We start from the raw sequence: 14,150 nt of genomic DNA on the forward strand, positions 1-14,150 counted from the left end.
GATAAATTATCCGGAAGCATTTTAGGATAGCAGAGGACTCTTGAGTGTTGTCTGCCTTTTGGTTGTTACAAGCCTTAATGTGTATTCCATTTGCTGACTTATGTTTATGTTGGGTCATAAAAAAGCACGGTTCCACCTTTAGAGTGCTTTTTATTGCTAAGACTCTATTTTTTAGATAGTGTACACACATTTTAATGGCTCCATCTTTATGATTATTATGCACCTAGCTCAACCAAGTGTATTGCCACAATAGACAAAAATAGCATTAAGGATATATGCTGGCGAATCAAAAGATGTTACCTATGAGTCACTATGCATGTACTTTAATGATCAAACAGGCATTTTTCTGTGTGTAGAAAAGCCTAAAAACATTAGCGCTGATCATACAGGTGGTCCCAGGTGTGGTACCTCCTCTGTCCCCCAACCCAAAGGAAAGACAGAATAAAGCAACAAAAGAATAACTGTGAACACAGCTGTAGTCTAGCAAAATTAGGCAAAACCTCTTGAAGGGTGGAGGATTACATTGATTTTTACAACAGCTGAGAGGCACCAGACTGTATGAAATCATTTATATTTGCTCTTTTAAACACCAGGCTCTGTCCTGGGAACGTGCCTGTGGTGAACTGGAAGTGTTGTTTGTTTTCATATTTGTGGCAGGAACAGCAGTTGGGGGGGAAATGGAAGAAAACAGTGTATTTAGTGCGAGCAGCGGTGTGTATCGAAGCTGAACAGACAAGACGGAGCAAAAACCCATACACGACTCAAACTCAATCAGAATCACAGACTATCACTGTGCCTGGCGAAAATTTGGGATACGTGAGTCACAATCTTACAGGGTATATGAAGACAGGCGTAGCCAATGTGACATTATCCATTGGTTTGTGAAGCTCTATTTTTGAAGGTCTAATTTGAAGGGGGAGGATCTGACTTAGAGCCCGTGTGCTGTTATGGTACCAACTTGTCAGTCGTCAAAGGAGCTTGCAAAGAAAAGCGTCTGGACTTCTTTAAGTTACTTGAAGACGTTTCACCTCTCATCCGAGAAGCTTCTTCAGTTCTAAGGTCAAATGGTGGAGAGTCCCAGATATAAACCTAGTGGGAGTGACCCCCCACAGAGGGACAAAAGGACCCCCTGATGATCCTCTAATCGCCTGAGCCAAGGTGTGAAACTGGGTGTGGGTCCCAATCAGCCAGAGTTTCGGGTGAGTTCATTGTGAAACCTGGCCCCACCTTATCATGCGAATTCCTGAGATCAGATCGCCCAGGATGTGAGTGGGCGTTAAGGCGTCTGGGAAGGGAACTCAAAACTGGATTATAGATGGCAGAGAGTTGGTGTCGTAAACCACCGCCTCTGTTCAAAGATGGTCGCTCACAGTGGACATAGATGGCTTCCATCTATAATCCAGTTTTGAGATCCCTTCCCAGACGCCTTAACGCCCACTCACATCCTGGGCCATCTGATCTCAGGAATTCGCATGATAAGGTGGGGCCAGGTTTCACAATGAACTCACCCGAAACTCTGGCTGATTGGGGCCCACACCCAGTTTCACACCTTGGCTCAGTGGATTAGAGGATCATCAGGGGGTCCTTTTGTCCCTCTGTGGGGGGTTACTCCCACTAGGTTTATATCTGGGACTCTCCACCATTTGACCTTAGAACTGAAGAAGCTTCTCGGATGAGAGGTGAAACGTTTTCAAGTAACTTAAAGAAGTCCAGACGCTTTTCTTTGCAAGCTCCTTTGACTATGATGACCTGGATGACTGAGAACCTTCACAGACAACTTGTCAGTCCCAATGTACGCCCACCCAACCCTGCTTTACCATCCTTCCTGACACTGATTCAGAAAATAATTTACAAAATAAACATCACATTGTGTTTGATAAGACTCGACACTTTAGATCATAAACTCGGGACTTATTTTGCAGCCAGTTAAACCTTCAGTCCAAAGCATAGACAGCTGTATTAGAACAGTAGCTGGTTCTTTGGTGAAACAGAAATTAAATGACAAGGTCCATACAGCAGGAAACATTGAATAATGCCACTTAAGAGTCTGTTATGTGCAGCATTAATAGCAGTTGAAAACTAAAAATCAGATAATTAAGAAAACCAACTTTTCTGGAAGAAGTTTAGATTAATTCACAAATCTTTAGGGTTTTGTTTCTGTGTTTTATTGACTAATCATTTTGAATTATATGGTGCTGTAAATCACCCAGGAGGTGATGGTAGCTTGGTTTACTTTAGCGATTTGCTTGTTTTTGTCAAAATAAAAACTTTTTTCCACCTAAAAAGAAAAGAATGCAAAAAGAGAAGGTCCTCATGGAACTACATGATTCCAGATACTCCCTGCCTGTTCAGTGGCCATGTCTGGTTCACCTATTTGAGACAGAAGAAGTGTAAGTATACAACAGTTTTATGGACTGTGCCTCATCCTTTAAACCCCAAATGTTTGTATCTACAGTAAACATTTTCTGTCAGTTAACAAAAGCTTTCATTTTTATACTTACAGTACAGTCAGAGTTCGCAGAACTTTCTGTAACTTTACACATTTATTTTTTCATAATTCAAGCCCAAAGAGTTATGCTGATAGATTTCTTCCATTGCATTTCTTTTTCTTATATTGAAATATCTCAGTGAATAAATGTGCACTTAAACTTCTGTACGTCAGCATAAATGGAAGTTTCGCCAGTCCAGCCGCTTAAGATCGAAGTGAGCTGTATGTGGCTCATGATGTGACTTTAACATCCTTGCTCTAGATCCGTCACAGTCATGTGGTCAGATTAGGAATTGTTGCCTCGTTGTTTTTCCTGTTCTTCAGATGGATAAAAAAACAAACATGGCAATGGTGTATTAATGCAGGAGTGGCAGAATCTAACTATATATGAGCAGAAACTTAAATTTCAATTTCTCCAAAAGCTCTGAGCTACCCGCCGCGCTGTAGCTTTGATCATAGTGGAATAATGTGCTTTGATGCTTAGAATAAAAGATCTACCTTTTGATGTGCATGCGGGGGTCTGATTTATTCTGCTTTTTTACCCCTTGATACTGTGGGTTTCCATGAAACAGTTGGAAGTCATCACTTGTCTCGATCTGACCCAAATTTGGTGTCAGGATGTTATAAAACTAAGATCACAAGCCTCGCCCTTGCTGCTGTCTTAAGCTGAGAGCACTCCCAGGTGTTTGCCATCTCTCTCTGATTTGTCTGGATGGATAGAAGATGGTTCAAAGTCCTTGTGGATGCTGCTTGGAGATAGTCAGCGGGGCTGTTTTGGATGTTCCAGGGGGGTCAGGTAAATTGGGGTTTAAAAGTGTGTCACAGATGTTGCACGAAATTACAGCCATCATAACTCCAGGAGGCTGAAAAAAACCTTTTGAAATTCAATCAGTAAGACATTGTGTTATAAAAACTCCTTTTTTCTTTTCTTTTAGCTTTTATGGCCACAAACACAGCCCGACGTGTGCATTTATTGATGTCCTGGTTGTTTAATTTAAAGGAGTGCACATTTTAAAGGATTCATTATGCGCTGTTTATATCGAAGCAGCTGCATGGATGGAATACGAATGTAAGTGCATGCGTGATGGAGATGTTGCTGGGAAACTGAAACGGGATCATTAGGACCATTTGACAGAGCTAGGTGATGTGAACACACACTCAAACGGACACAGCGTAATTAATAAATGATTATGCCCGTGCCATGGATTAATAACAGAGCGAAAACTCTGCGAGACAGTGAATCAGTTATGCTGATAAAAGCCCTCCATTTTCTATCAGATGACCCCCATCTTGAATAACAACCAGAGGCTGAGAGGAGGCGAGGGCAGGATGTTTGGGTGTCTAGACACGCAGCTGTGTGAGTCATGCAGCAGTGAGGACAAACCTGGGCTACTAAATTGGAACCACCTTGTCAGATTTAATCTGCTTTCATTTCAAGACCCCCGCTGTTGTACCCGCTGTACTTGTAAACCCGGCACAACAGGCTCCATGTCTACTGCTTTCTTTATCGCCTACTTCAAATGTCTACAAGCTCAAGGTCAAAAATAATCCTATAGAGACCATAATGGAGATAATCTACTGCATGTGCTGAAAAGTAAAAACAATTGTGCAATAGAGCCTTCAATGTCTGACACTTTTGCCCACTCAGTGGAGCTGACGCGCTGTTTCGACAAGCTGCACCTCTTTGATCGGCGGCGTTGGGTCAGAAAGAGATTGTTTCACTTTGGTTTCCCTCGAGCTCTCCATCTTTTGTTACATAAGTACACACGGGTGCTGCTCATAAAGCACTGCCACCTCCATATTTTCAGCTCTTGTGCCACAACTGCTCAACAATAAATCTTCATGTTGTAACTGAGTTACAGATAAGAGTTTTCCCCGGAAGTTTGCTTCTCGTACTGCAGCTGCACACGCTTCTGTGAGACTAGGCATCGGTGGAGCCGAAGACCTTCACTGTGACTTCCAGAGACTCTTAATCCGCTTAGATATTCGGTGTATCCTCTACACAAATAAAATTTGTCCTGACTGTATCTCCTCCCTCTCTGTTCTTCCAGAATTCAGACGACCTCCTGGTAGCATCGGCTGAATGTCCTAGCGATGACGAAGATTTGGAGGAGTGCGAGCCTGGAAATGGTGAGTCAGCTCAGGGAGTTCTGCCTTTGTTGTGTTTTATCTGGAAACAAAGTCAGCCTGAAACACAAAAGCAGAGTTACCTAGACTACCTCAATGTCCCTTTCTCCTCTTCTAAATGATACCTTGTGACTGCGCAGCCCCCCTGTATGCAGCTCTGATTGGCCAGATGTGTACTCTCCGAGTTTTTTTTCTTGTTGCTTTTTAAAGCAGCAGGCAGTCAGCAGCATTGTGGTCTGTCAATTGCTCAGCCATGTGGTAATACCTGGCATTTTCCCAGCTGTTGCACCAATCCCCTGCCCCGATTTTAACAAGGCAGGACAGTTCCAACGTGGAAACACAGCTTGTTCTGCATGGCGCACAGCTGTAGCTTGGCAGACCTGGTGGCTGAGGCACTGTTAGTGTGAACAGAGGGTCAAGCAATGTTCTGACACCATGTCAGGAGGTGGAAGTTAAAGGCCATGTGTTTTACTCCTTGCCGCTGTGGTTTCTAGCACTAATAAGCTGGCCATATTTAAAAACTGCCAAGAACCATGCCTGTTCAGTGAAAAAGTGAGATTCAAATTACTCGTGCAGCTACAAGTCAAGGCTTCTAAAACTCCAAGAGTCAGAAGATATGCATGTCCACATTAAATTATGCAGTATTTCATCCTTAAAGATCTTGAGTGACAAGAGTTGTGTGTTTAATGGGTTCACAGATTTGACTCTGGTGTGGGTGAAACCTTTAATCAAAGCAGAGCCACTATGACGCCACTGTCAAATAATAGAAAACATTAAATTCCTGGAGCATAAAACAAGACTTGCTAGCGACTACTAGCTATAAGCTAAGTGTGGTTTTATTCAAACCTGCCTTAATGTTCTGAGATAGGGCAAACCGTTGTGTAGCTTCAGCAGAACATGCTTTATATCAGCGGTCCCCAACCTTTTTTGCGCCACAGATCAGTTTATGCCCGACAATATTTTCACTGACCGGCCTTCAAGGTGTCGCGGATAAATACAACAAAATAAAACTAGTACCGGTACCGAAAAAAAGAAGATTTATTCATAACACACGTGAAAAGACCCAGGAAAACCGAGTAAACGATAAAAACGATAACAAAATAACGCTGGAAACCGATAAAAACCCTGAAAACCATACATTTCACACCCGAGCCTCAACTCTCGCGTACCAAACGACTCACGGACCGGTACCGGTCCGAGGCCTTGGGGTTGAGGACCGCTGCTTTATATGATGGAAAAAGGGAAAAAATGAAGAGAAATGCCATAGTGTACATTGCTTAATAATGTATCTGATGACCCGTCATAAAAATGAGAAAAAACAAATATTTTAGAAATCTGTCAAAAACACGTTTAAAACTAAAAAATTACTTTGTTATTTATTAGTCAAATAACAAACTATATTCATGTTTTTATGTCTGAATTTGAGCCGGCACACTGGGCTTTCCCAGAAATGAATCAAGGACAATATTCAACCACTAAAACTGTTCAAGAAAAACAAAGATGTGCTTTTTTGTTTGTTTCTATTTTTTCCAAAACACTAAGTTCAAATGTTAAAATATAATAATTATATTTTAGTATTAAAATATCATTTTGATTAAAGAGCCTTGTGCATACTGCTGGATAACTTTAATTTTATTTATACATTTCCAAATCACAACAACTTTTTTAAGGCAAAGACCCTGAAATAATACAGAGAAAACCCCAACAGACAATCCCCCTATGATCAAGTGCTTTGGTGATAGTGGGAAGGAAAAACACCTTTTTAACAGGACGAAACCTCCAGCAGAACCAGGCTGGGGTGATATTAGGTCTTTAAGAAAATTATTATTTTCTTGTTATAGTAATAGATCTTGTGTCATTACAGACACATAAGAAATGGTTTTGGTAATTACCAGTACTGTTAGGACAGCTGTAGCATAAACCTGGTACTGACTGGTGGTCTAATAAATTTGTTAAGCAGTGTATGTGCTCCCCGAAAAGCACTTGAGTTACCTTGAATAACTGTAAAAGTTTGTTGTAGGATTGTGGATTAGTGGTTTGACTGGTGGACTGTAAATGGCAGCAGATTACAACATTTATCAGTATGTTTGTGTTGGGAGAACCTGATCTGAACCAGTGCTGAGAAACTTGAGTGCAGCATTTTCCTGCAGTTTTCTCTGTAGGTGGTTGGGACTGAAATAGAGACTCAATACCCCTCTTATCAAAAGAAGAAATGAGAGTTTTTTTTGGTTGGATGCTATGTCCAGGCTTAATCTCCCATGAGGAAATGCAACTCACTATCTCTCCCTTTCTCTCGCACGCCCCCACAAACACACATACGGTGTCTGACATGCTCACCTTTCCACACAGGCACTTGTCTCTCTCACTCTGTGGGTGTAAAGTTTTCTCTCTGCCTCCGACTCTCCCGAGCAACAATGAACGCGCTTGTGCGTACACGCGCGCGCGTGCTCTGTATCACACCTTCCAGATGCCACGAGAGTTCCAGCGAAGCGAGCCGGCGGGGTCGGATAAGCCTCTGTGAAAACTGTGGACGAGGAGAGCAGAATCAACATTGTCTCCAAAGCATGTTCCCCCTCCATCACTGCTGCACAAACACAGGCCTTTAGTCATTGTGTGATAGGACCAATTCCCAGTGTTTTCAATTACATGTGAGTGTTCGGCTCGCTGTTATTGAACAGGAAAGAAGGAGAGAAACATTTTAAAGGCAGCTGTGGATTTTCTGTTAAGCAAAGCTAGATGCAGTGGTTATGAATTGATGAGGATCGATACAACTCCTTCATATATACAACCAGCTGAGCTCCATCTGCTTACCTGCAGCTGGTAACACCACAACACACAATTCAAGAGATGCAGCTTGTTTTTTCCTTTTCCCTTTTTTCCAAAACTGCATTTGGTGGAGGAGTGTTTTGGCTGTGTCACGCTAAATGAGAGTCCTCAACGTGAAACGCTCAGACAGTGATTGAGGGGTAGCTGCTGTTGCACATTTGCTGACAAGCTCAGAGTGGATGCAAAATAGACAAAAGCACAGGGTGCAGAGAAGAAGACCTGAGGAGGAGACGAGCGGGAAGGACTGGCTTTCATTGAGATGTGCATCACGTTCCTTTGCGCTCAAAGCAGAACAGAGGAATGGGGAGAGGAGAGAAGCGGAGGTACAGAGGGAGCCTGCGAGAGAGAAGGAAGAGGAAGTGAAGGAGAGAGTGAAATTCCCATGAACGATTCCTGGCGTTCCCACCAGGCTAATTAAACTTTGACTGTTAGAGAGCCTTAATTACATCACCCAATTAGAGCTATGGTTTCGATACTTCAGTGTTTGTAATGAGTCTCTGTCAGAAGGGTGACAAGCTAGGAAATGTGGACCTCGATTACAAAGCTCAATATACCGAGCAGAAAATGAACAGACAGGAAAAAGTCTCCAAAGATGCATATGGACACTCATTTGCTACACATATAATAACTATATTTCACACTAACAAACATATTGAGATTCTATCCGTCCAACATTAAAGCTGTGTCTTTTTGTCTCCATATATCATGTTCTGTCTGTTCTCTAGCCCGACATGACCTCACTTTGCTTTTCTCCAAGCTACTTATCAGTCCCAGGATGTTGTAGGCTCTATATCGGTTTTACTCTGACAAGATCAGAGCTTTGAGGAGCTCCTCAATAATTCATCAGACAGCATGCTATAGAGACAACCTATGAATTGCTCTTCTTAGGCCGAGGAGTGAAAATAAGAGATTGGGTGATAGATGAGGGATGACCTGGAGCCTCTCGGTCCCCCTCCGCATTCAATGTGACTCAGAGCCAAGTCGATGGGTTTGGGTGTTAGTTATTTGTCAGGGTGATGCTTTATTGATCGCTCTTAGCTAGTAACAGGCCCAAGTTTATCAATATAGGTTCCACGGGTTGGATCCTGAGCAGTATGGATGCTTGAACCTGCATGACAGGATGCTTTCTAAGCGGTACATCATCCTTTCAGGGTTCAGGCAAGTGTTACTGTCCAAGCCTCTACCCCTACTGTGTCTGATTGGTCAGATTTGGAACGAGCCTTCTGATTTGATCGTTTTCTGTGGAAAAAAATAATGCAATTGAGTAAAGGTCGCATCAGCTCCATGATGAATGCTTGAGTTTGCATGAGTTATAATGAAACGTCTCCCAGCTACCATAGGGCGAGACGGGGGGTACAGCCTGGACATGTTGCCAGTCTGTTGCAGGGCTTTAGGTGATTGTCTTTAATTAGCAGAGTTATTTTACAGTACCAAAAATATGGATCACAGTCTTAGTCGGGATACCCAGTCACTGCAGAGGTGCTCAGTCAGCCTAATCACACAAGCGAAGAATGCATTACTCAACATTATTCACATGCCTGTAACCATTTTATTTCATTACTGGTCAATGGTGCATTTTTGTCATTTACAAAAAAATTATACATATTCTGCAAACTACACAAAAGTGGTTTTTGAAATTCTAATTAGAACCAAATGTTTTAGGGAGGATGGCCTCTTTCCTTGTGTTGCATTCTGAGTAGGAAATCTGGCCGCTTTAGCTTCAGATTGTAAACAAATGCCCCGGAGCACCATGGAGAAACATGATGGTTTGCAGATTGTCTGAACCTCTGACATGGAGATTGGAGACTGGAGACTTTATTGCTGCACAATATGTGACTCTGAGTGAGATACAATATGAGCAGGGCATCATATCTTTTTTGTCAAAACAAGTCACTTCACCTGAGAACAGCAGCAGCAGTTTACAGAGCCCCGCATATAAAGAAGCAGGTTTGTTCCCTGCACCGATTATAGGGCCACCTATTGTAGCGGGATTCAGAAGCAAGAAAGGGATAATATATTATGCTCGGACACGCAGTTAGATTTTCCATCTGCAGCCTAATCGAAGCTGAATTACAGAATGCTGAAACTCCAAACAACCTTTTTGCTCTAAATATTTCAAATAGATGTGAGCGGGGTGATGTGATCAGCAGAATAACGATATTTGTCAGGAGACCGACGTGGATGCATCAGTATCCATCTGCCCTGTGCTTATTTTGAGTAAATAGGAGGGGTGGGGGTGACTCACACTGGCAACGCAGTGGAGAGGCATGTGGGTAAAGATAAAGGAATTTCATCATTGTGGACTAAACGTCTGCCTCAGCTGTTCAAATCAACAGAGTCAAACTCAATCAATCAGGCTGAATATCTGAGTCTCTCCCGCTTTAACGCTGAAATGACAGAGTGGGAATGTTAAAGAAACAGACCCCCACACGTGGGAATCATGCCTAATTTTTTTTTTTTTTTTTTTTGGCATCAGAACTGGTCTCAGTAAATCCCAGTTTGGGTCTGATGGCTTTGATGTAAAATAATACGCATTCACCTAAATATTTTATGCTCACTTTCCTGGGTTTCCTCTGGTTTACATCAGTCTGTGGTTCTTGGCAGCTTTCAGCAGGAGAACACATGCAGGGAGATTTGTGATATGTATCCCCCACCCACCCCACCTTCCAACCTGGCTGTTAACAGCACCAGAGCTGCATACAGGGACCACACAGTGCAGTGTCGGAAAGCCAATTGAAGTTGCTGATTGGTTTTAAATATTGGTGCAGTAGGCTTAGGTCGCACAACAGGAAATGAAAAGATGTTTCACTTGATAACTGCCTGGAGGTCTGACATGTGGCTCACTCTGTGTATGAGGGCTGAGGTTCATTACTCTGCTAGGAGCTGCTGCCTGCCAGTCATATGGGATAATGCCATGAGGCCTTCAGGCTTTGGCTCCTAAAAACTAAGAGGACAGCAGAGCGATGTGGGTCACTTGCTTGAACAATCCTTTCTATGTACACTTGTGCATGATGACTCTGAGCCTCCCGTAAATATTTAATAACCATTGTAAGCGTCACTCCGAGGGGCTCCTATAAGCAGACTTTAAGCAGGGAAGCACAGTGGTCCTGATTCCTGAGGATTACATTAAATGTTTATTGTAACAGGGGCATCTATTTGCCGTGTCAGCCGCACGTACAGTAAGTAGGACGCACTGTGAGCAGAGGTAGCTTCTCAGTAATGGGCAGGCTGCACACCGAGCAGCAGGTATGAAGCTCGAAATTGCACTCGCAGCATCTGCGCCACGCAGACAGACGGCAGAGTAAAGATAGCAGCGCTAACGTCTTCTCGTCATCACCCTCACTCGCACATGCGTCCTGTATCTCTAGGAAACGATCTTCTCTGCGTTCCCAAATCGTTGGCCCCACCCCCCTCGCTGGAGCGACTTTGACGAGTTATCTTACGAAACACAAAGATTTTCTTTCTTTCTTTTGAACGCACTGGGGGAAATCCTACTCGAAGTGAATCTGCTTTGTTCCTCAAATGTGCCGCCGCACTCTGCTGTCCTCTCGCCTTCAAGGTGAAACTCATCCCTCAAACGCAGACAGAAAATGTATGGGAGAGAAATAACTTGAGCATTGCCATGGAAACTAGCCTTTCCAGTAGTGGTGGTGAAATAATAACTTAGAACGGTTGAAGAATTACTAAGTTTCTTTCTCCTTTACAGCTCTCACATTTTGCTTTATTTCAAGGAGTTTCTCTCAAGTGTGTTGTTATATGCTGATATGTCGCAGTGGCTTTGTTAACCCAATGCATTACCTTTTTTTTAACAAAGCCTTTGCCATTCTTTAAGTGAAAATGTGGGGGTTTTGTAACTGACCAATGGGTTTGGGGGTGTTTGAGTGCTGCTGAGCTGAATAAAGGCCACAGAGGAATTCTTACAATCCCAGAACCTCCTATTAACCATCCCCTCCCTTCCCATTCATTCCTGAAACGCCTTATCCAGCCACTCTCTCCCACTGAGTCTCCCTGGTTTACCTCATCAATCGAACACAGAGCCAGAGTCATGATTTTATGCTGGTGATGTTGGCATTTCTTTGCTTATGTTTTGCTGTTACCTTCCCTTTTGTCCCCCTCCAAGATGTGTTGTAATCTAATTCACTCTGCAATACTTCTCAACTGTTTCCTTTACTGACCCTTTTGCAACACTGGACAGAAAATTGAGTGTGTAAATTTACTGCTATTAATATTCTATTTCCTGTTGACACACTCCTGATATGTCTAACCATTTCAGTCTATGATACAAGGATTCCTCTTAAATGCACCTTTTTTCCCCCAATAATCTGAACTGAAGCAAAGTCTAAGCTTATTTCGCACTGGGCTAAAATTGCATAACTGAGGCTTGAACTGAAATTCTGGCTCATTAAGACTTTTTTTTTTAATGTTATTTGTGTTGATGGCTGTTTGAAAAGAACATCATTCCCCCATGTTTAACGTGTGGTGTTTGGGAGGGAAGTGGGCATGAGGGAGTCATGATAAAAAACTGAGCAGTATTATTTAATACTCTGTTACTCAGTGCGCTGTAGTGTAGTGCACTGAGAGTTTGGGTTAAGAATTAGAGGCATCAGTTTTCTGCAGCCGCTCCTGAGGGTTTGCATACAGATTAAGCTAATTAGAAATGAGCCATAGAAGCCACCATGCCCAAAAGGGGAAAATAGGATTGAGACAATTCTTCATGTGAATTTGGGGGGGGGGGGGAGAACAAGTGAATAATGCAACAATACATTATTATTCTTTTTTTTTTTGTTACATTCTGATTATTTTTCACCCAATAAAGAGACAAAAGAGGAGAGGAGGTAAACAATGGTGGGGGTGGGGAGGGGAGTTGTTTATCACTATCCGAGAACAATCTTACACAGCTTTCTTTTTGTAATTTTTTTTTTCATGCAAAAATCATGCGGCCAATTTGTTGATGTAAGTGACCTGAACCTCGTGGTTTGCTATCTTATTTAACCAATCACAGCAGAAACATCTGAGCGTAGTCAGCGTAGGTAGGACTAGAAAGGTTAGCAGTGAAGGATAGGCTGTGTAGTACAATAGATGTTACGTTGTTCAGTGTAATTTGTAGTCTGCTTTTACCTTGTGTTAGTGATATGACATGTAGGAATATGCAGCACAGCGAAATAGGTCAGAACAGTCAGGAGCAGGTGCAGGCTAGAGTATATTCTTACATCTTGTTTTATAATGCAGCTCAAAGTTAGTCAGCATATTAACTTTTTAAATAGAACAGACTAAACTTGTAGAACTAACCTCATGTTAAGCTGTAGTGCTGTTCTAATACTGGTGTTTCTGTAACATTTGAACTGTCTTTCTTCTGTTGATCTGGAAGTCGTCTCTCCCTCAGGTGGTCTCTAACACTCTTTTCCTTCGTTGTCTCTTTCTTGTCCTAGGAGGTGAATTAGTGTTGCCCATTATTACAGTGGACTCCCTAGACCCCCCATCTATCGCCACCCACTACCCAGTAATACCCCCGCCCCCCACCACTTACCGCCCTTTCCTCACCCTGCTTGAAACCACCAAAGAATCCCTCCCCTTGCCCAACGGCCGGCCCCCTTGCCCCTTGGACCAGGAGGACTGCGAGGAGACCATCGAGGTGTCGGCGTACGGCTCGGGGGAGATGACCGAGTCAGATGACGAGGACTATTACAAAAATTCCGGCCTGGTCACCGACAGGACTGTCCTCCCCCCTCCCCCGGCCGTCGAGGGTGGCGTCCAAAACCCCCGAGACCGCCATTTCTCCCGCTTCCCCAACTCCCGCCCCCCTCTCTCCTCCACCCCCACAGCCAACCCCGATCAGCTGAACCCGCGCATCAAGTCAGCCGGCGGCGGCAGCAGCAGTAGTAGCAACAACATCCCTGCCGGGAAAATGAACACCCGGGACCAAGTGCTGCTGCCGCCGGCCCAGCCCTCTTTGGATCCAGGCCACCGTAGAGTCCCAGGTATAACCTATCCCCCAAATTTCCCTCATGTTCCCACTCCAGACCCCACGTCTCCAGAGAGAGGGCTCCCGGGTGCCGTAGAAGTGCAGCAGTCGAGCAGCACCACCGGGATGGTGGTGGGCATCGTGGCAGCCGCTGCCCTCTGCATCCTCATCTTGCTGTACGCCATGTACAAGTACCGCAACCGCGATGAGGGCTCCTATCAGGTGGACCAGAGCCGTAACTACATTAGCAACTCAGCCACACAGAGCAATGGGGCCCTGGTGAAGGAGAAACAGCCCAGCACTGCCAAGACGGTCACCAAGAACAAGAAGAACAAAGACAAAGAGTACTACGTCTGAGGGAGTGCCGCCGTGACACACAGGGGCAGACAGCAGAGCACTTAGAAAAGGAAAGAGACGGCGGGGAGAAGGAGGGAGAGAAGGCAGTATGTGGGAAAACTGCAAACACATCACAGTGGCTAATTCATTTCAAACTTCAAGTATTGTCAGGTGCTCATATGTGTTACCAGTTCATCTCGAATCAGAGGGAGGCAGCGAAATGAGATGGCACAGTGACATCACAGCTCTCCTCACACATTTCCACATTGCTTTGATTGATTAGACTAAACTTCAGTTGCATTCAATGCTAACCACAGTGTGGATTTAAGGAAAGGCTATTACATCTCTACACATACCGTGCCAACAACCACGTAGCAAATGCTGATAAAGCAGTGATTCATGGGTTAGCCT

General features: G+C 43.7%; 1 protein-coding gene across 1 annotated transcript in view; it reads left to right on the plus strand.

Annotated features, from left to right (window-relative positions):
* nrxn2b (neurexin 2b) overlaps positions 1–13,760 on the plus strand; it is a 649,237-nt gene extending 635,477 nt beyond the window's left edge. Inside the window, exons 21-22 of the mRNA XM_085349739.1 lie at positions 4,540–4,618; positions 12,871–13,760. Of these exons, the coding sequence (XP_085205865.1) occupies positions 4,540–4,618; positions 12,871–13,760 (969 nt within the window). The remainder of the gene's footprint in view (positions 1–4,539; positions 4,619–12,870) is intronic.
* Positions 13,761–14,150: the final 390 nt, after the last annotated feature.

The sequence above is a fragment of the Diplotaxodon limnothrissa genome, linkage group LG3 (genome assembly GCF_057381915.1).
Source record: "Diplotaxodon limnothrissa isolate DT_005_m linkage group LG3, D_limnothrissa_male_GT1.1, whole genome shotgun sequence".
NCBI lineage: Eukaryota > Metazoa > Chordata > Actinopteri > Cichliformes > Cichlidae > Diplotaxodon > Diplotaxodon limnothrissa.